General features: G+C 41.1%; 1 protein-coding gene across 1 annotated transcript; it reads left to right on the plus strand.

Moving 5' to 3' along the window:
* The first annotated feature begins 1,124 nt into the window (after positions 1-1,124).
* Mmp1 (matrix metallopeptidase 1) lies at positions 1,125-21,638 on the plus strand. The gene is made up of 10 exons (NM_001134530.1): positions 1,125-1,265; positions 1,863-2,104; positions 2,198-2,346; positions 2,551-2,676; positions 3,982-4,140; positions 4,241-4,358; positions 18,871-19,004; positions 20,038-20,200; positions 20,702-20,805; positions 20,979-21,638. The coding sequence occupies exons 1-10, from the start codon at positions 1,167-1,169 to the stop codon at positions 21,077-21,079; spliced, it is 1,395 nt and encodes a 464-aa protein (NP_001128002.1). The 5' UTR covers positions 1,125-1,166; the 3' UTR covers positions 21,080-21,638.
* Positions 21,639-23,387: the final 1,749 nt, after the last annotated feature.

The raw sequence follows: 23,387 nt of genomic DNA on the forward strand, positions 1-23,387 counted from the left end.
CATTAGACAGATTTCAGAGATGGAGCCTTTTTGTCCTGTGATGCTAATAAGGAGGGTCTAAGTATATCTTCATATTTCCTCTCCCAACTTGGATGAGAATTCTTCTTGGCCAGGTTCTCATAGTCTAAGCCTAGATAAAGATAAAGAAAGGCCATGGTACTGTTAAAATCTTGTGACCATAGTTCTTGAAAGGCAGAAGGAGACCTTGGAAACCCGGTAATACTGCATCACCTAGATTTCCAGAAGTGTGGGCAGTGAACATTGGCTGTCCCTTGGGGTCAGTGATCCCATCCTCTGTCCTGGGAGCAAGGTGTATACAGATAGCTGGAAAACTGCGTAGTAAAACCTGCTTAGAATAAGGGCCACAGAGAACTGTAGCGATGGTGCAACTGGAGAAGGGCTGGCTGTGCAAGGGAAGAGGAGGTTGAGTTTGATCCCAGAACTCATGTGAAACAGTGAGATGTGATAGTATGTGCTTGTAATCCCAGCCCTGTGGATGTGTGACCTGCTGGGTGAACTCAGAACAATGGGAGACCCTTTCCAAAGCTAAAACGGGTAACTACTGAAGAAGACTAACCAAAACTACTGTCTTCTGTCTTCAGGTACGAACACAGACACATGCTTTACTTGTGAACATACATTAGATCAAATATACACACACACACCAATACACACATTCAAACACACCGCACTCACACACACACACACACACACACACACACCAATACACACATTCAAACACACCGCACACTCACACACACACAAACATACACACACTACATACATACCACAAACACAGACAAATATAGATAACACACACCCTTGAACTATGCTGCATCTATGGATTTAATAGGCCAGAACCTTTTTCAAATAAAATGGACATGAATCAGAGAAAACAAGTTTAGTTTCTGAAGGCCATGCGTTTCACACATGTGCTGCGGATATTAACCTGGGATTGCTGCACCAAACCAACCTAAATCATGTGCTAGGGTCAAAGTGTCTGATTTCTTCCCTGCTACTGAAGAGGATGTTGTCAACCATGAGTCACGTAGCCTCTGGTTTTGTAGAAGTAGAAATCTCTATATAAAGGTGGAGGTTCTTGGACAGGATGTTGGAGCAGGCAGGAAGAAGGCCACTGGTGATCTTGCGCAGAGAGAAGCTTCAGCATGCTTAGCCTTCCTTTGCTGTTGCTTCTCTTGGCTACCAGCTCATACAGTTTCCCCGTGTTTCAGGACGGAGCCCGGCAGAATGTGGAAACAGTCTGGGTAAATGAATACTACATGACACATGTGGTCTTCAGTTTGCATCCTTCTACTATAGCATGATGGCATGTATGGATGGATTGGTGGCTAAGAGAAATGGTGTTTGCCAGAAATGTAACCTTCTCAAAAATGTATATAGCCACATCTAGATACCTCTTTCTGGATGGGGGAGTGGGGACCCAAACGAGGAGGGGCAACAACTCCCTCTATAAATGTGGATTTGCAACAGAGTGCGAACCTCTCCTACAAATCTTGTTCTAGCACAAACTTCACACTTTTCAGTAGTTAATGCTGGGAGAACTCTGCTCTAAAATAATTAGGGTAACGAGGGAGGGAAAGCCTAATCAAAGCTTGAAAAGTAATTCTCTATTTTGGCTAAAATGTCAGGAAGTCATTTTTTAAACCGTGAAAACCATTTCTCCTTTGAGTGTTTCAGTAACTTTGAATATTTTTCTATTCCTATGTTTATGAATGTGTGTGCCACATGTACATCCACCACAGGATCTTCAGATCACCTGAGTCTGTGATCTCTGCCAGCTGCTTAACTGCTGAACCATCTCTCCAGCCCCATAGTGGTTCATTCATGTTATATTTTCTCAGAAATACCTGGAAAACTACTACAACTTGGGTGAAGACGTCCAAGCTAAAAACGTGGATGCCAAGGAGGTGATGGCTGAAAAGCTGAGGCAAATGCAGCAGTTATTTGGGCTGAAAGTGACAGGAAATTCAAATTCTGAAACCCTGAGTGCTATGAGGAAACCTAGGTGTGGGGTGCCTGATGTGGCCCCATATGCCATTACTCACAACAATCCTCGTTGGACCAAAACACATCTGACTTACAGGTAACTAGATGGGTCATCAAAATTGGGGCAAATCTAACTCACTGGAACAGAAGAAAACAAGGTCCACTCTATCTACATCTTATTTTTTCTTAGCATTTTAAACTACACACCATATTTGCCAAAAGAAGTTATAGAAAACGCCATCGAGAGAGCCTTTAAAGTCTGGAGTGATGTGACACCACTAACATTCGAAAGGGTTTTTGAGGAGGAAGGTGATATTGTGTTCGCCTTCTACAGAGGAGGTAAACTCTTCAACCTCCCCTTGCCTTTCAATCTTCTCTGATTTGCAGGAAGACTTCCTTGTTGAAGAACATTATTGATTTTTCTGGAGCTGAGGAGGAATATAATATCACACTGGGGGGAAGTACCTTGACTGCTCAACAAAACTCTGAGCTAACTAGCGTGAAAACTAAATGAGCTTTTTGTGGAATTTTCGTTTCTTGCAGACCATAGTGACAATAACCCATTTGATGGACCTGAATATGGACTTGCTCACACATTCCCACCAGGCCCACGTTTGGGGGGCGATGTTCATTATGATCTGGATGAGACGTGGACCGACAACAGTGACAGTAAGTTCACTGATTTCACTTCCTGCAGTTCACCTGGCCCTTCCTAGTTCATGGCAGTGCTGGTTTATTGAATGGACAAAATGCATTTATGGAAGCAGACAGTCTATCACCACTCAGAGAATCAGGAGTACATTGAAAAACATGTGTCAGGAGTGTTTTCTGATGGTATATCATCTTCCTGGTGGCAAACGGGTCACTCTAAAACTTCTCTTATCTGCGCTAGGCCCTCGGCATAAGCGACAAGGTTCTTTAGCTTGAGATGTTCATGGGGCTCCTACCAGTGGGACTGTGGGTGTCTCTGACTTCTGCCTGTGCTCAGGAACCTTTTGATTCTACTGGGTTTCCTCATCAAGCCATGACCTGGGTTTGTGCCTAGTCTTAGGGCATCTTGTTGTGCTGTGATATCAATGGGAAGCCTGCTCTTTTCTAAAGGGAAACAGAAAAGGTATGGGAGAGACAGGAAGTCAAGCAATGGGTGGAAGGAGTGAAGGGCAGAAAGGCTGCCATACAGTCAAGATACATTATATGAGAGAAGAATAAAAAATAAATAAGAAAGAAAGATTCAGAGGGATGGTGAGATACCACATCTGAAATCCTCATTTTGGTTCTCAGAACCCATTTGGTGGAAGGAAATGGAGTCCTTTAAGCTGTTGTCTGCCTTCTTCTACACAGTCACCCCATGTACACGTTGTGCTTACATGCATACATGTGGCCATACATACATGCTTATATGTGCATTGTGCACATGCTCACATGAACAAACACAGATACAGTAAATAAAAACATACAACAACTTTTATTTTCAGAAGAAAGAAAATGCTGAATGTCAATGTCCTACTTACGGACCCAGAATTTTCCTTACAGGAATGATACAATGAAACTTAACAAATTTGTATTTAAACTTGGAAAACTGAATGAAAAAGTGTTTTTTGGAACACGTTGTTGTACTTTGCAAATTTCACAGCACTGTATATTCATCAGCTCTGTAAATGAGAAGTATGAAGTGTTAGCAGAGTTCATTGCTCCTCTGAGAAGGAACTTGTCCCAGCTCAGGGTTAGCACGGATCATCTGAGCTGGAGCTTAAGTCAGTGAGAGTTCTATTGTACAATGTAATCCTAGAGTGTAGGTGTGGCTGTGCTTCTTTATTATAAATGCAGACTTCCACCATCAGGAAAACACTGTATATGCATATGTGTAGTTCGAAAGGTGACTAAGAAGATGTGAACATTCACCCTGGAAGATTATTTCCTTAAAATGCCTCAAAACCATTTTTAATACTTAGTTGGCTCTCTTTGTCTTTCCAGATTTCAATTTGTTCTATGTTACGGCTCATGAACTGGGCCACTCCCTTGGACTCACTCATTCTAGAGATGTAGGAGCACTAATGTTCCCCAGCTACACATGGTACACTGAAGACTTTGTGCTAAACCAGGAGGATATTAATCGCATCCAGGCTTTATATGGTACGTGAACCAGGCTTAGCTGCATAGTGAAGGCATTTTCATCCTCCAGGTGGCCTTTCAGAACCATGAAATCTAACTCTAGCTCTCTACTCTTCTTCAGGGCCTTCCCCAAATCCCATCCAGCCAACAGGTGCAACAACACCACATCCATGTGATGGTGATCTAACCTTCGACGCTATAACTACGTTTAGGGGAGAGGTGATGTTCTTTAAAGGCAGGTAAGACCTTTGTTGTTTCATGGGCTCTTCATTCAGTATTGTAGGCCACCAATATGGCTCCTGTGTTAGCCTTACACTACAAGGTACAATGTAGCAATTGCTTACATTTCTCTCTCTCTCTCTCTCTCTCTCTCTCTCTCTCTCTCTCTCTCTCTCACACACACACACACACACACACACCTCTTTTTCTTCATTTTTAAACTTATAATCACTGGTTTTCTGCATGCATTAGGTCAACTGGTTCAGAGATACCCTCATTATAGGGAAAACCTGAAAAGATAATATCACTTTATGGATCTGTAAATTGGGGCAGGGGAAAAAAGAGAGTTCTTCTGGGCACATAGAGCTCATGGGTGACATATATATATTAGTCTCCTGGCCCCCAATGTGGACTTCTTTTAGGTGTGTTAACCTGTGAATTGATGGTACTTTACAAGGAGAAGTCCTTTCAAGATTCACTTTCCCATATTACAAAGCTTAAGTTCGGAATTTAGTTTGTTTTCAGACTACTGGAGCATGGTATAACTGCTTTGGGGACTATCTGCCTTTAGACTTGCGAGTTCAGGGACATTTGTTTTCCACACTTTAGCTTTGTAGTATGGGGACAGTGTAAAGCTCGTGCAGGAGAGACCTGGTTTCTTTTCCTCCTCCTTGGAGAGAGCCTGAACAGTGATGAACAGCCCCTCACATAGCTTCTCTGCCATCAGAAGAGTCTGTTTGCCTTCCTAATCTGTTGGACTATTCATTCACTAAGAGTCATTACTTGGGAAAAAATGGCAGGGCATCAGTCAGCAAGTACCAGTGACCAAGGCAGGGTGGGGACTGAATTGAGGGAGCTTTAATGGCCAAAACTTCACAAAGCTTCCCTACAAAAACAGCTGGAGTCTAGGCATCCAGATTTTCATTTGTAGCAACTAGGGGGTGCGTTGGGGTAGGGGGAGTTAAGCCTGAGTCAGCTTTATGTCCCAAGTTCTGCATGGAGAAATGAGTAGTTAGCATTGGGAATTTAAGTGCTCAGAGAGTGTTCACATTTGTAAAATGCTGTGCCCTTGTTCATTTGAGTCAGAATTAAAATTTCAGTGGCTTCCACAAGATCCTGTACACCTGGCTGCAGAACTCTGTGAATGTCTTATTCTACTTATTCTGAAGCCCCTTCCAGGAACCTCAATACTCTCCTTGGCTCAACCCCATTTCTGTTTTTCAAATGTCCTTTTCTTATCACCTTGACCTCTTGCCTGTTTAGCATAGTCTTCCCAGATCTGCGGCACACACACCCCAACCAGCTGTGCATAGCTTGGGTTGTTCCCTCCTTACAAAGAAAATTGAAAATTGTGGCAGAATCTAGAAAAGATGTACAGTCTATCTAAAAGTTGTGGGATAAAGCAGATGATTTTTTTTTCCATCTAAGCAACAGGCCAAAGCTCTAAAAAAAAAAAAGCGACTAATACCCTTTGGAGATAGGGCAGTTGAAATGGATGTGATGCCACAGCGGGGGACTACGTGGAGAATGCCTGGAGCTTCTTGTCTTCTGTTCTCGGTGTTCCCCCTTTCCTTTCCCACACCCTTGCAAGACAAAGAAAGCACACCTGCTTCCCTGAAGCCAACTTTTTCTAGCCAGCCCACGGGGGAGAGAACAAGGTTTCCTCTGCTTTGCATATCTGTAAGGATTACAAGAAATGAAACGAAAAGCCTTGGGGTAGCTCAGCAAACTCTGCACTGCCAGCTTGGTGGAGCTGAGAGGACTGGGGAGTGGTTTCAGGTCCAGGGCCACGCCTTTGGCCACACCCACTCACCTCTGTAAGCATCAGGAAGCTTCACAGATTAGAGGGTGAGGATTTAGATAGTCTAAAGAAACCGGGCCTCAATGACTCCAATGGCCAGACATTAGGAAGGTTTGCTTTTATTTTTTCTTTTAATTTAACTTTATATTATTTCCCTCCTCGCATTTTGAAGCTGTCAAAGTTGGATGAAAATCATCTTTCTTGGTGCTTTATTGTTTTATTCTCGCGATCCTTTTGTCATAATTTCCTGTGATTGTTACCAGTGACCAAGGCCTGTGTGTGTGTGTGTGTGTGTGTGTGTGTCTGTCTGTCTGTCTGTCTGTCTGTGTACATGCCTTGTGTGTACTTCATTTGTGCACATGTACAAGCTTAAATAATGTGCTGATGGCACTGGTTCTAAGTTGGTATTTATTAGGCTGCTCCCTCCTGGGCCAGGGCAGCACTAATCTTGATACCGGCTGCCAGGAGAAAACATCATGGATCATACACTGAACCTTAACAACAGCATCCATGACCTGCACCGGAGAGCATAGAATGGGAACCCCAGAGTTAGGAAGCACAGTTGTATATTTTAATGAACTGCTACCCCTGCTAAGGAAGCTGTACAGAAAGACCAAGGAGCGATGTGTGTGTGTGTGGGGGGGGGAGCTTTGAGTGAGTGCTTTCTAACACTGGCAAACAAGACTAAGCACATCGTGAATCTAGGCAGGTGTGCGGTACAGTGGCTAAGAATTGCCTGCTGCCTCTCTGTGCCCTTTCTTGTCTCCAAAGTCCGATCAGGTGATCCCAGGAAAGAAACAGCCTGGCTTGGGGAGGAAAGCTCAGAGAGAAAACCTAATGAGACATTAAAGAAGGGTGAAGGGCTGGGACAATGTCACTAACCTGTTTCAGACTCTCAGAGCCTTCTGATAGCCTGGTGACAAGTGCAGGATTTATTTCATCCAGGATAATGCCTGTCTGTGGTAAATCATTTTTAGAGAATATTAATTCAAGCTATGTATAGTATGTATGTCTTGTGGTGTTTTGAGAGAGAGGATTTAGTGACTTTTGGTATGGGTTGGTGCAGGTGAATTTATTACTCAGCCAGTTGAGGCCCATGTGGAGTCTGTAGCTGGAGTCCAGGGCATTCGGTGCTGTGCATGGCTTGCATACTTGTGTAGTGCCCAGTAAGGATCATCGCTGTCATGCCAGATCCAGCACTCACAACTCAGAGGCACAATAGTTTATTTGTGGACAATCAGCTTGAATCTATAGATTGTGACTGGCAAAAGGGAACCCAAAGTATCTTGAAGAGACATTTGGTTTGGTTTGGTTTTGTGCCTGGGAGTCAGGTACAACAGCAATTTTATGTGGTTATGTTAGTCCCAAAATCCTTAACTTTTTGACATTATTTTGGAATTTTTTTGTATTATATTTGTGGGAAGGCAAAATAATGGTTTAATATTTTTATCAAGTATGGAAATTAGTTATTTATGAAAAACTAATGTCTGTTTTTGTTTCTTTGTTTTCAATTAGTACAGATAAGTTTTTAAAATTTCATTAAAGCAATGGTGAAAAAAAGATACATTTTCCCAACAATATGTGTGTATGTATGTATGTATGTATGTATGTATGTATGTATATATGTATATATGTATGTATTATGTATATGTTCCTCTAAGTGCTTTATCAGCTTGGCTCTGCTCCTGAAGGTTCTCTCAGTCTTTAGAGTCTCAGGGAAGAGCAGGGAAGAAGCCATTCCTGGAAGCGTTCTGAGTCCATAGCTCCTTCCCCCAGGCAGAGAAGGGCAGCCAGGATGCTGTGCATCCCTCCTCAGAGGAGGGCAGTAAAATTCCCTCAGTGTATGGACCTGAAAGCCTGCTGGTCCCCTTCCACAGAAGGACCACACTTGCGTCCACAGCACAGTAATTTCCTAATGGACAGGAAACATAATAACATAACTGATGCTCCCACGGAAAAGGGAGCATGGCATAGGAAATCCACAGCCCCGGGTCCCTCCAGCTTCTATTCTCAGCTATGTTGTGGCCGCATCCACATCCACGTTCAGATGTTGGTCCAAGTGCTTTCTAGGATCTTCTTTACTACCAATGAGAATGGAAGATAAGGTTGGATCCTGTGTGACAGGAAGTTTGGAAACATAGCCTTAAAGGAAATCTCAAGAGCTGGGAATGCAGTTTAGTAGTTAGGCAATGCACAAAGGACTGGGTTGGATCTGAAGCATCAAATAAAGTTTCATGATAGGAACCAGCTGTAAACACAGCACATGAAAGGTAGAGCAAGGAGCTGGAGAGACAGCTAAGCAGTTAAAAGCACTTATTGCTCCCACAGAGGACCTGGATTTGGACTCCAGAACGAGCTTCATGGCTCATAACCTCTGTGGCTGTTGGATAAGCAAATGGTGCACAAACATTCATGTAGACAAAACACTCATACACATAAAATAAAATGAATACATAAAATCTTTTAAGATATTCAAGGTTGATATTCTGGCAGCTAGCCTGGGTTACTGCCTTGAGAATTCCTTTTCTTTCTTTTTTTTTTAATCTTTATTAACTTGAGTATTTCTTATTTACATTTCTCCATCTATGTTAATTGAGTTTTGCAGGATACAGTAACCTGGGCTGGCATTTGTGTTCTCTTAGGGTCTGTATGACATCTGTCCAGGATCTTCTGGCTTTCATAGTCTCTGACGAAAAGTCTGGTGTGATTCTGATAGGTCTGCCTTTATATGTTACTTGACCCTTTTCCCTTACTGCTTTTAATATTCTTTCTTTATTTTGTGCGTTTGGTGTTTTGACTATTATGTGACAGGAGGAGTTTCTTTTCTGGTCCAATCTATTTGGAGTTCTGTAGGCTTCTTGTATGCTTATGGATATCTCTTTCTTTAGGTTAGGGAAGTTTTCTTCTATGATTTTGTTGAAGATATTTACTGGTCCTTTGAGCTGGGGGTCTTCACTCTCTTCTATACCTATTATCCTTAGGTTTGATCTTCTCATTGAGTCCTGGATTTCCTGTATGTTTTGGACCAGTAGCTTTTTCTGCTTTACATTATCTTTGACAGTTGAGTCAATGATTTCTATGGAATCTTCTGCTCCTGAGATTCTCTCTTCCATCTCTTGTATTCTGTTGGTGATGCTTGTATCTACGGCTCCTTGTCTCTTCCTTTGGTTTTCTATATCCAGGGTTGTTTCCATGTGTTCTTTCTTGATTGCTTCTATTTCCATTTTTAATTCCTTCAACTGTTTGATTGTGTTTTCCTGGAATTCTTTCAGGGATTTTTGTGATTCCTCTCTGTAGGCTTCTACTTGTTTATTTATGTTTTCCTGGAATTCTTTCAGGGATTTTTGTGATTCCTCTCTATAGGCTTCTACTTGTTAATTTCTGTTTTCCTGCGTTTCTCTAAGGGAGTTCTTCATGTCTTTCTTGAAGTCCTCCAGCATCATGATCAAATATGATTTTAAATCTAGATCTTGCTTTTCTGGTGTGTTTGGATATTCAGTGTTTGCTTTGGTGGGAGAATTGGGCTCCGATGATGCCATGTAGTCTTGGTTTCTGTTGCTTGGGTTCCTGTGCTTGTCCCTCGCCATCAGATTATCTCTAGTGTTACTTTGTTCTGCTATTTCTGATAGTGGCTAGACTGTCCGATAAGCCTGTGTGACAGGAGTGTTGTAGACCTGTTTTCCTGTTTTCTTTCAGCCAGTTATGGGAACAGAGTGTTCTGCTTTCGGGCGTGTAGTTTTTCCTGTCTACAGGTCTTCAGCTGTTCCTGTGGGCCTGAAGAGTTCCTATGTGTTCCTGTGAGTCAGAAATGTGGGCCAAGTGTAGTCTCTTCTGGCTTCCCAGGCTTGTCTGCCTCTCTAAAGGTTTAGCTCTCCCTCCCAAGGGATTTGGGTGCAGAGAGCTGTTAATCCAGTCCTTTTAGGTTCTGGGGGTGTCTCAGGCGCAGGGGGTCTGCAGCTCCAGTGCACCTATCTACCGTTTCCCAGAGGCCGTATACAGTTTCCTCTTGGGCCAGGGATGTGGGCAGGGTTGGGCAGTGTTGGTGGTCTCTCCAGCTCTGCAGTCTCAGGAGTGCCCACCTGTCCGGGAGGTGAGCTCTCTCTCCCATGGGGTTCAGGAGCAGTGAGCTGCAGGCAGGGCTCAGCGAAGTTTGGAATCCAGCTAGAAACCGGAAGTGTCTGGTCTTAGAGGAATTTTGCCTTTGTGTGTCCTGAGACCACCAGTCAGGTCGTTTGGAGCAGAAAAGTTGGTCTTACCTGTGGTCTCGAGTTTCAAGTTTGCTCGTGGGGTGTTGCTTATGAGCTCTCCACTAGGGCAGCAGCCAGGAAGATCTGCGCCGCCCTTTCCGTGAGCCCCCCGTGCACCGAGGTCCCAGATGGCGTTTGGTGTTTTCCTCTGGCGTCAGAGATGTGTGCAGAGTGCAGTCTCTTCTGGTTTCCCAGGCGTGTCTGCCCCTCTGAAGGTTTAGCTCTCCCTCCCACGGGATTTGGGTGCAGAGAACTGTTGATCCAGTCCCTTCAGGTTCTGGCGGTGTCTGGAGCACAGGGGACCTGCTGCTTAAGTGCCCCAAAATAATATTTTATGATAACAAAATAAACAGCATTATAAATGCCCATAGATGATTTGAAGTAGAGCAATATGTTCATAGATTATACAGACATGTTATTTATAATATTTGGGATTATAATGTCACTACATCATAGATTATACAGACATATTATCTATAATATTTGGGATTATAATGTCACTACATCATTTCTCCAATCCTTTCCTCTCTCCAACCCCTTCCGTACACCCCTCCTTGCTCTCTTTCAAATGCATGGATTTTTATCATTGTTTTTATATGCATCTATGCATATGCACATGCAAATCCCTAAATATAAGCTCACTCTACCCTGTTATTTGTATGTACATTTTTAGGGCTGACCATTTGATATTAGTTAACCAATTGGTGTGCTTTTCCCTGGAAAAGGCTATCTCACATGCTCACAGAATCTCTTAGTTGCCTTTAGTTTATGTGTAGGGCTGACCTTGTGGGCCTCACCAGTGTACTGTGGCAATCTGTCATTGCTCTTGTTCAGCTATGTTTATGTAGTCATGTTGGTGAGGCTTTACAGGTGTAGCAGCTGGCATTTCAAGGACACACAATCTCCCAGCAAACTTCCTGGTCTTCTAGCCCTTATACTCTCTCCAGTGCCTCAGTGATCCCTAGGCCTTGAATATGGGAGTGCTTTTTAGATATCTACTGAGACTGAGCTCTACAACCCTACATTTGGATCTGTTGTGGTTTTCTGTAGAGTTTTATGCCTGCTGTAGAGAGAAGTTTCCTTGTTGAGGAGTGAAGACTACATTTATTTGTGGATATAACAACAAATATTTTGAATGTACTTAAGGACAATGCTAGTTTAGTCCAGTGGTCAAGATCCACCACACCACAGGCTCTGGTTATCTCTTATTAGCATGTCTGAAGTACAATTAGAGAGTTGTTGGTTACCTTCAAGGAATGCATGCCACCACTGCAGCCTTAGGGTACCAGCCTTAGGGTACCAGGCTGGTGGTTGGGGAAGTTCATAGTTGCCATACATGGGTAGGAGTGTTGCTTGCCTCACTTCTTTGGAAGCTTGCATGCCACCTTCTAATATCGCGATAGCTAATCCTTAGGAAGAAGGCTTTCAGGTTAATTTCAGCTCAAGAATCTCTTGGCCTTGTGCCTGAGGTCTATGATGTCTTTAACAATGGGGCAGTTATCTTCCATCTCTAGAGAGCAACCAAGGACATCAGCTATAGTCCATAATGTTTTAGGAGTCTCTTGGACAACTCTGAGCAAGAACTCTGAAGAGGGCTTCTCATGCACAATGTTGGGGTTTTGTTGGGTGGTCTTTGGCTCTTGGAGAGATTATTGTTAGCCCAGATGGAAAAATCTTACTTAAAACTATACATGCCTATTTATATTTATTTATTTATGTATATTTATTTATATTTATTTTGTGTACTATAGGATTTTTCTTAGGAAGATAGCTAGTAGTATGACTTCTTTTTCAGATATCTCCTCCCTCCTTCTGTTTTTATCTCGATCCCCCTTCCTAGTTAGAGCTACCCCTTTCCCTTTTTTCTGAATAAATCACTTGTGCCATACCATTCTCCTCTCTATTGCTTCCAACCTTCCTACTCTGGTGACGGCCCCTTTTACTTTCCTAATTACTGTAGTTACTCCAGGGTATGTCTTCAATCTAACTATTTTGGGCTAGGAGCCTCCAACAACTTAGAACATGTGCTGTTTGTCTTTCTGGGTTACATCACTCAATATGATCTTTTCTAGTTCCATCCATTTCTCTGCATTGTTCGTAATTTCCTTCTTCTCTTTGCAGCTGAATAATATTTCATAGTGTATGTCAGCCACACTTTCATTTCCCATTCATCTGTTGAAGGACATTTAGGTTACTTCCGTTTTCTAGCTATTGTGACTAGAGCAGCAATGAACATGGATGAGCAAGAATCTAGGTGCCTATGCCAAAGAGTGATATGTCTGGGTCCGCACTGGTTTTCATAGTGACTGAACTGGTTTGTAGTTCTACCAACAGTGAATGAGGTTCCTTTTCTTCCCTTTCCCAGCCCCCATGCAGCATTCATTGTACTTTGTTTGCTTGATTATTGCCATTTTGATTGGGTTGTGATAAACTCTTAAAGGTATTTTGACTTGAATTTGCCTAATTGCTAGAAACAATGGATGTTTTTGATACATTTCTTAGTCATCTCTTTTCTTCTTTTTCTTCTTCTGTTCAGGTCCCAAGCCCAGTTTTTAATACGTCATTTGGGTTTTGTAGGTGTTTTGAATTTTTGTTTGTTTTGGTTATTAATCCTGTGACATATATAGAAGTGACATAGATTCTCTCCCATCTACATCCACTCCCTTTCCAGCTCTTATTAGAAGCAATGGGCTTTTAAGGAACAGTAATAAAATACAGTAACATCAGAGTTGGACCACATAAGCAAACAAGAGCCTAAGAGAAAACACAATAGTCAGAGACTCTGTCATGTGAGACACTCAGAAAACACAAACTAACACTAAACTGGGAGCTAGAGTATATTCATAGAAAACTTCATACCAATCTACACAGTCCTCGTGTATGTTGCTCAGTCTCTGAGAATTCTTACGATTAATCATATGATCATAAATCACAAATTAATCATAAATACTGACTTAGAGGGCCTTGTTTTCTTGGAGTTCTCCATCCTCTCTGGCTCCTGTACTCTTTCTGCCTCCTCTTCCACAGGGTTCCCTGAGCCCTGAAGAGAGGGATTTGATGGCAACATCCATTTACAGCTGAGTTTTCTAAGGTCTCTCACTCTTAGCATATTGTCTGGCTATGAGTCTCTGCATTTGTTTCCATTTGCTGCAGGAGGAAGCTTCATTTTATTGATTGCTACACACACACACACACACACACACACACAGAGAGAGACAGACAGACAGACAGACAGACAGACACAGAGAAAGAAACAGAGAGACAGAGAGACTTTTGTTTTACTTTAGATCTTTGTGTTATCTAGTCTTTGGTTCTTGATCAACCATGCAGCACTGGGTATGGGTATAATCTGGTAGAGTAGGCCTTAAGTCAGATACTGTTGGGTTGCTCTCACACCTTTGTGTCATCATTGCACCTGCATATCTTGCAAGCAGGAGTACACCATTGTAGTTCAAAGGATTTGTAGCTAGGTTGGCATTACATTTCTCTCTGGGTAGCATACAGATTCCTTCCTGTACCAAAGATACTGTGGATGAAGGCTTCAGAGTAGTCACCATCTTGATTTTTTCATGTTCAATGAGCTGGATAGGGATTAACTTCAGCAATGAGGACTTGCATCTAGTTTGTGGAAGCTAAAGAGGTTTGAAGTTTTCATTTTATAGGTCCTTCACTTCCTTGGTTAGGTTTATTCCTAGACATTTTATTTTCTTTGAGACTATTGTGAATGGGAGTGTATCCTTCTCTGTATGTTTGCTTTTGATATAAAGCTAAGCTATTGATATGTGTGAGCTGATTCAGTATCCTGCAATGTTCTGAATTTGTTTAACGTTTCTATAAGTTTTCTGGTTGAATTTTAAGGGATCTCTAAGGTATAATATCAACTCATCAACAAATAGGGAGAGTTTGACTTCTTCCCTCTCTGCATCCTTTTAATTTCCTTCTCGTGATTTATTGCTCAACTGAGTACTATAAGCATGATGTTGAAAAAGAGTAGGTGGGATGGTGGACCTTCCTGGTTTTGGTCCCAACTTCAGTGAGACCACTTCAAACTTTCATCTATATATAATGATGTATAGGCTTTGTTATATATACATTTTGTTGTATTTAGGTGTATTCCCTGTTGTCCTACATACTCTAGGACATTTATCATGAGGGAATGTTGAATTTTGTCAAACATTTTTGTGTGGCCATTCAGATGATCATGTGATTTTTGTTAAGTCCACTTATGTGCTTTATTGAATTTATTGACTTACATGTATTGAACCACTCTCCATTTCAGAGACAAAGTCAAATTGATTAGGGTGTATAACTTTTTTATGTATGTCTGTATTCGGTTTTCTGCATTCTGAAGCATATATTCATCAGGAGTATTGGTGTGTAATCTCTCTCTCTCTCTCTCTCTCTCTCTCTCTCTCTCTCTCTGTGTGTCTGTGTGTCTGTGTCTGTGTGTCTGTGTGTGCATGTGTATGTATGTGTGTGTGAACTGTGGTCATGCTGTGTGTGGTTGTTTCTGTTCTCAACGATATAATGTATTTTAATAATTATGGCTTCATATTTTTCTAACATCTCTTTTCAGCTCTTCAGCTTTAAATATTATTTCCTGTAGATTTGGGTTTTTGATAGAATTTTTTTAGGTTAATAAGGAATATTTTCCTTTTTTCTGCTTCTTCTTTGCTTTTATTGAAAACTAATTTTTTCTTCCAATGTATTCTGATCACAATCTCCCCTCTGCCAATTCCTCTGAGATTCTGTCCTCTTCCCTCCCATTAGAATCCATCCCCATCAGTCTCTCCAAAGAAAACCAAAAGACATCTAAAGAATTATAATAAAATAAAATAAAAGGATAATACAAACAATTTGAAATAGGATAAAACAAACAAATAGATGAAAAAGAGCCAAAGAAAAATTGCAAGATATTCATGTAGATGCAGACACACACACATACCTACACATAAGAATCCCCTAACCACACAAAACCAAGAAATTATAATGTATATGCTAAGGACCTATAAGATTAAAAGATAAAACTCCCTGTCAAACACTGTAAACCACAGAATGTCAGAGTTGCCATTGAGTTCATTTTGTGTTGGCCTTTTATTGCTCAGCTTGCTTTGTATCCCCAAAGGGACTCCTTTGGAAATAACTCATTTTTCATTTGCAAATGCTCATCAATTGGACAGACCTGCTGTGTTAGGGATGGAGGATGGTTCAATATACTGAAATCCATCAATGTAATCCACTATATAAACAAACTCAAAGAACAAAACCACATGATTGTTTCATTAGATGATGAGAAAGCATTTGACAAAATTCAACACCCCTTCATGGTAAAAGTCCTGGTAAGAACAGGAATTCAAGGCCCATACCTAAACATAATAAAAGCCATATACAGTAAACCAGTAGCTAACATTAAACTAAATGGAGAGAGGCTTAAAACAATCTCACTAAAAATCAGGAACTAGACAAGGCTACCAACTTTCTCCTTACCTACTCAATATAGTACTTGAGGTCAGTCCTAACCACAGCAATTAGACAACAAAAGGAGGTCAAAGGGATCCAAATTAAAAAAGAAGAAGTCAAAATATCACTATTTGCAGATGATATGATAGTGACCCCAAAAAATCCACCAGAGAACTCCTAAACCTGATAAACAACTTCAGCAAAGTGGCTGGATATAAAATTAACACAAACAAATCACTAGCCTTTCTCTACTCAAAGAGGCTGGGAGGCTGAGAAAGAAATTAGGGAAACAACATCCTTCAAAATAATCACAAAAAATATTAATACCTTGGAGTGACTTTAACCAAGAAAGTGAAAGATCTGAATGACAAGAACTTCAAATCTCTGAAGAAAGAAATCGAAGAAGACTTCAGAAGATGGGAAGATCTCCCATGCTCATGGATTGGCAGAATTAATATAGTGAAAATAACAAAAATCTGTAGAAAGCAATCTACATATTCAAGGCAATCCCCAACAAAATTCCAACTCAATCATTCAAAGAGTTAGAAAGAACAATTTGCAAATTCATTTGGAATAACAGAAAAAGCAGGATAGCAAAAACTATTCTTAACAATAAAAGAACCTCTGGGGGACTCATCATCCCTGACCTCAAGCTGTATTACAAAGCAATTGTGATTAAAAACTGCATGGTATTGGTACAGAGACAGGCAGAAAGATCAATGAAATAGAATTGAAGACTCAGAAGTGAACCCACACACCTATGCTCAGTTGATCTTTGACAAAGGAGCTAATACCAGCCAGTAGAAAAAAGACAGCATTTTCAACAAATGGTGCTAGTTCAACTTGAGGTCAGCATGTAGAAGAATGCAAATCGATCCATTCTTATCTCCTTTTACAAAGCTCAAGTGGATCAAGGACCTCCACATAAAACCAGACACACTGAAACTAATAGAAGAGAAAGTGGGGAAAAGCTTCGAACACATGGGCACAGGAGAAAATTTCCTGAATAGAACACCAATAGCTTATGCTCTAAGATCAAGAATTGACAAATTGGACCTCATAAAATTGCAAAGATTCTGTAAGGCAAAGGACACTGTCAATAGGACAAAATGGCAACCAACATATTGGGAAAAGATCTTTACCAATCTTACATCTGATAGAGGGCTAATATCCAATATATACAAAGAACTCAAGAAGTTAGACTCCAGAGACCCAAATAACCCTATTAAAAATGGGGGACAGAGCTAAACAAAGAATTCTCAGCTGAGAAATACCAAATGGCTGAGAAGCATCTAAAGAAATGTTCAACATCCTTAGTCACAGGGAACTGCAAATCAAAACAACCCTGAGATTCTACCTCATACCAGTCAGAAAGGCTAAGATCAAAACTCAGGTGACAGCAGATGCTGGCAAGGATGTGGAGAAAGAGGAACAGTTTGTGGGATTGCAAGCTGGTACAACCACTCTGGAAATTAGTCAGGAGGTTTCTCAGAAAATTGCACCTGAGGACCCAGCTATATTATTCATGGGCATGCATCCAACATATAACAAGGACACATGCTCCACTGTGTTCATAGCATCCTTATTTATAGTAGCCAGAAGTGGGAGATAACCCAGATGTCCTTCAACAGTGGAATGGATAAAGAAAATGTAGTACATCTATATAATAGAATACTACTCAGCTATTAGAAACAATGACTACATGAAATTCTTAGGCAAATGGATGGAACTAGAAAATATCATCTTGAGTGAGGCAACTCAGTCACAAAAGAATACACATGGTATGCACTCACTGATAAGTGGATATTAGCCCAAAAGCTCAGAATACCCAAGGAACCTTTCTCCTTTAAGTGGATAGTTTTGCTTGCTGTATTAACCTAGACTATCTACAATAGTTTATTTAGAACTTAAAATACATTGGTGTGGGCTATTATGGCTTTTAAAGTTTCCACTAGGAGATATATTATTAATGTGTATTCCTTCATAATTACCTTATGCTTTTGCTCTTGCATGTTTCGGTACACTTTCTTTGATATGTATATTTAGCAATTTAACTGTAATGTCCTATGCCTCTTGCTCTAAGCCTGGATGGAGTATAAAACATGTCTGGTTTGGTGGAAAAGTTGGATGTAGTGTTGATGGGGCCTGTGGGCTGTGGGAACAAAGTAGAATTGTAGCAAAAGTCTAAATTTTTGGTTCAGGTAGACTAATCTGGGGTGCTGGGTGTGAGACCCAGGCTAGATCTGAGAGGTTGGAGAGGTTCAAGGGAGACTTACTGGCTAGCCTCTTGTGAGGATGTGGAAGATATGACTGGGTGCAGAGGTTTGATGTGGCATAGACGGGCCTGTTGTGGTAGTCTCATAAATTACATCTTGAAAATTATACCCCCTATAATGAGTTTAATCTTCCCTGGGTTTGGATGCCCACAGGAGTATCCATGCATGCTCACAGATGCAGAGATAATGACATTCTCTAAATACAGGATACTAAATACAGGATGTTGGTCACATGCTACAGCCTGCTCCTCATGGCTCACTAAAGCTGACCATATATTTGGAAGGTTTGTGAAAATTGGTTGTGAATCATGGCCAATACAACAGTTAAATTAAATTATCCTAGAATCACCAGTAACAGAAATAAAGCATTGCTTTATGATCACCTTCACTGAAGGCTGTCGATAGGACTGAGGCTTAAATGCAGAGTTTCACGTGTGCCAGGCCACCACTCCACCACTCTGCTCCAGGCCTCTCCTATTCACAATACATATTACTCCTTATATTCTTGAGTTTGGTTATGCCATTTATGTGTCCAAATGGTGGGGATCCCATGTGATGTGTTACTGTCAGTCTCAAAATTTGCCACAGAATGAGTATTTCCATCAAGAAACAAGCAGGTCAAGCAGAAATCATGCCTGACCTGTCTTCAGGGAGACAGTAGACATTTGCTCACAGGAGCACTGCAGTGAGAAGAGACTGGAGATTGCTGGGAGACCCACTGACCCACTTTCTTTTCTTTTTGAATCAGGTTCTACATTCGTGTAAATAAGTTCATGCCAGAAGCTGAGCTCAATTTGATAGGTATTATCTGGCCAAATCTGCCAGGTAAACTTGATGCTGCTTATGAAGTTAGTATGATAGATCAAGTCCGCTATTTCAAAGGTAATGTTTCTAATTCTTTCTCTTTGTTTTTATAAACTAATTTTTCATTCAGTTTTAGAATGAGGTAAAAGGGTATTTCAAGCTTCTCCAAGTAAGTTCATGGGAGCCCATCAGCTTAGTTAAAAGTTATATTGTTTATTCAGCATTATTTTTCTTAAGACGTAAATGACTAGAGTTCTAATTCTTTAGACGTGTTCAAGACCTTGCAAGCAATACTGTGCTTTAAACTTCCTCCATATGCTTGGGAGTGCTCAGAAATGAAATTGAGAGTCATGACCAAACTCTACAAAATATGATATCAAAAGATTTTGTGTACGCAATTTCTTCGACCCCCTTTGTGAGGTGAAGCACCCTCTTGAGAAGGGAAAGCCATCAGCAGGTGGGCAAACCAGGCACTGCTGACTGATTTCTCCTAGTAAAGCGGTAACATGTTCCTGTGGTAACATGTTCCCCTGCCTGTCATTCCAGAACTTTTTCATTGATATCATTATGTATGACAGTCTTGAATCTGCATAAATTTACACATCTACCTTGTAGGATGCTGTTGAAATTTGAAACTACAGAAATGGACTAGAAATCATAGTTGTTTGAGGGTCTGGCTTTGGAAAGGAACTTCAACTGCAATGACAGAGGGGAACAGGGCATAATTTTCAAGGCATGTTACAGATTAGAATGGCCTGGAAAGAAAAGGAAAATCACATATAAACCAGGCTTTAATGCCTTTAATCCTAATAGTGAAGAGGTTAAAGCAGGAGGATTGCTGCAAATCGGAGGCCAGGCCTGGTTATGCAGAGGATTCTAGAACCAACTAGGTTGCAGTGTTTCTTGTCTCAAAAACACAGCAATCAAACAAACAAAAGTCAAACTCATTCAATTGCTTTTAGTTTGGATCTTGATATCAACATTCAGCAGAGAATTAGACACCAAGCCCTTCCTGGCACGGTTGCAGTCTGTGGCTAGGACACTGTTCTAGCTTGTGAGGCTTAGATGGAAATGTAGACAAGGAGGTTCATCTGTGCCTTTTGATTGGCAGGCAATAAAGTCTGGGTTGTTCGAGAGCATACTGTACTGAGAGGATTCCCCACAGACATCCATAGCTTCTTTGGCTTCCCTAGCAGTGTGACACACATTGACGCTGCCGTTTGTGAGGAAGAGACTGGAAAAACATACTTCTTCGTTGACAACATGTACTGGAGGTAAAGACTAAAATATGAGGAATGTTAGGGCTCCAGTTCTCTCTATACGGAAAGATCCTTAAACACATTTCAAATGACATTGTCAAACTGGCTTTTAACCATGAGAATGTCTGTAACCATTGAGAATCCATTAGTCGGTGGACCAACAGGCATTGCAAGGTGCTCATACAGGGAATCCAATGAGCATGTTGTGTTGTTCTGTGCTATGAAACAGTGGGGGAGTAAGGGCAATCAACTTCTTGAGCTTTTTTGGCCTAAATCTCCCATTCACAAAACATTTTACCTTAAGAGAATATCTGTGTAGTTCATTGGATTTTTAGAAGGACCTGATGCATATTTTGATATATCCAACATTCTATATTTCCTCACCCAATTCATTCTTTTCTACTTTCAAGAACTAAAAATTTTATGCCATCCATGCTCTTGTGTTTTCTGTAAATATCTTGAGCAATCTTCATGTTTAGTCAAAGGTCCTGATACGTTTAACTACTTTTTGACCAGGTATGATGAAAATACACAGTCCATGGATCCAGGTTATCCTAGATTAACAGCAGAAGATTTCCCTGGAATTGACGATAAAGTTGATGATGTTTTCCAAAAAGGCGGTAAGAGTATAAATATATTTTTCCATTTTGTTATTTATTAAAAGTAATAGCATTGCTATTTAGACAACAGATGTAAAAAAAACATGCATACTGATGACAGCATGCAGCACTCAGGAGTGAGTCAAAATCTGGAAATCTCCCGTATTACATAATAATTTTTTTTTTATTTCCAGAAAATTTCTACTTCTTTCACCAATCAGTTCAACGCAGATTTAGCCTCCGAATAAGAAGAGTTGATGACTCCCGTGATTCTAGTACCTGGTTCAACTGCTAAAAATATTGGCAACCCATTACCAAGTCAATGGAAATACATATTCTGAGATCTTAAAGAAGATATTTTTCTGAAGATCTAGATCTTGTGTTTTATTTACCTTCCAGAAGTGCTGATACACAGAGCTACTAAGTACAAATTAATTTTATTTCATAGACTTTCACAATTTATAATACAATATTTTATGAACTGAAACAGTTTAGTACCACAGTTATTAGGCTAAGAGTCCATGTTCATGGTGGATGAGTCACTGAAGAAAGGCATCTGTACACTGGATGACTCTCACTGTGGTCCTGGGCATCTCCTTTTGAGAGAGGAGGGTCAACAGAGGAGCTCTTCCCAAAGTAAAAGTGACTCTGAACTCAGGAACAGATACGAAGAGGAAACACATTGCTGCTTTGGTTTTGGGGTTTACAACAAGATCTTACAGTTCGGTAGATTCTGATCTCTTCTACCTCTGATTCCCACATGCTGGTATTCTATAATGTCTAGCATACCCAACTAAGAGATATTCCTTGTACAAAAGTATTTGATACCTAAATAAAGACATTCTTGTCTCTAATGTTTTATAAGTTCTATATTTCATTATGTTATTTCCTGATTGTAATTCTAATTTATAAGTGTTTTTCTTGTTTATAATGGAAAACAAACATTATGAAAATTCTCATGAGAAAATGAGTCTATCCAAAATTTTGAATTTTCTTCAATTCTTTAGAGTTTGTTCTATGTAGAGATGAGTGGGTTCTCGATTTCCCTTGTCCCAGACAAGAAATCTAAACATAGCTTAAAGGCAAAGTAAGCAAAAACACAAAAGATTTTTCTAAGTTGATTCTGCTTCATCACTTAGGCAAATGGGAGACTGAGGTTTTCCCAAAGTTGTACTTCTGGACACTGCTGGGGTTGGGGGTGATGGGCAGCCAGAGGGTTCTGTGCAGAAGTGAGAAATCCCAAGTCTCCAGGTCAAGACCCAAGTGAGAGCTGAGAGATGGTAACTGTCAGAATCGATTCAGGAGACAGCTGCAAGGCTGCACACTGCCCAGCCGAATAGTGAGTAGACAAACCTGAGAAGCTCAAAGTCCACCAAGTCAGTGAGAGGAACACAGCCTGCTCTGACCCCAAGAGAACTTGTCCGTGATCGCACCTCCCAGAAAGTGCTGACTATTTCTGAGTTCAGAAAATAAACACGTCACTTCTGGTATAGGCTAAATTATGTCTACAGCAACATATGTCTCCCAAAGCAAAGGCATCACAGCATTTGATCCTTGTTAACTATCATCAATTGCCAAGGCAACATGCTCTGAGTGCATCTTTAGAGCACTGGACAATGATATGTGTGGCCAGGATTCAAGGCTGGACAGTAAAGAAAGGACTGGATTAGGTACTTGTACATTGGGATTGGTATTTCAAAAAGAAATCCAGGAGTTTTTCCAATGTCTTGTTTCCCTGGCAGTTCACACCGTGGACACAACAGTAATTGATAGTATATGACCGAGATCAAAACTGCTGTCTCACAGTATAGAGTGAGCAGCCAGAAGGCGCAACGAAACTGGACTTATTACATGGAACTGAAGCACCCTGCACTAGACTGCCATCTTGGGAAGGCCCTAAGGACAGTTTTCACTAAGAGTATAAAATATATGTTAAAAAGGATGTGTACTGGTGTCTGAGGTACATAAGCCTGTGGTCCCAAGTACACAGGGCTATGGGGATCAGACAGCAACTCAGTTCTCATCTTCGTGTGCCTTCTTGCTTTCCTGTCTGTCTGTCTTTTTTTTTTAATTTATTTAATACTTAATAATAATTCTTTGGTTTCCGGGCAAACATCCCCCTCCCCTTCCTTATGGGTGTTCCCCTCCCAACCCTCCCCCATTGCCGCCCTCCCCCCAATAGTCTAGTTCACTGGGGATTCAGTCCTAGCAGGACCCAGGGCTTCCCCTTCCACTGGTGCTCTTACTAGGATATTCATTGCTACCTATGAGGTCAGAGTCCAGGGTCAGTCCATGTATAGTCTTTAGGTAGTGGCTTAGTCCCTGGAAGCTCTGGTTGCTTGGCATTGTTGTACATATGGGGTCTCGAGCCCCTTCAAGCTCTTCCAGTTCTTTCTCTGATTCCTTCAACGGGGGTCCTATTCTCAGTTCAGTGGTTTGCTACTGGCATTCGCCTCTGTATTTGCTGTATTCTGGCTGTGTCTCTCAGGAGTGATCTACATCCGGCTCCTGTCGGTCTGCACTTCTTTGTTTCATCCATCTTGTCTAATTGGGTGCCTGTATATTTATGGCCACATGTGGGGCAGGCTCTGAATGGGTGTTCC

This window comes from Rattus norvegicus, chromosome 8 (genome assembly GCF_036323735.1).
Source record: "Rattus norvegicus strain BN/NHsdMcwi chromosome 8, GRCr8, whole genome shotgun sequence".
In the NCBI taxonomy this organism is placed as follows: Eukaryota; Metazoa; Chordata; class Mammalia; order Rodentia; family Muridae; genus Rattus; species Rattus norvegicus.

What these genes read in the sequence shown, in the direction of transcription:
- Mmp1 (NM_001134530.1), top strand. Translation starts at nt 1,167, where the DNA reads ATGCTTAGCCTTCCTTTGCTGTTGCTTCTCTTGGCTACCAGCTCATAC. An exon ending in AGAATGTGGAAACAGTCTGG is followed by an intron (nt 1,266 to 1,862) that starts GTAAATGAATAC and finishes ATATTTTCTCAG; the next exon opens with AAATACCTGGAAAACTACTA. An exon ending in TGATGTTTTCCAAAAAGGCG is followed by an intron (nt 20,806 to 20,978) that starts GTAAGAGTATAA and finishes TTTTATTTCCAG; the next exon opens with AAAATTTCTACTTCTTTCAC.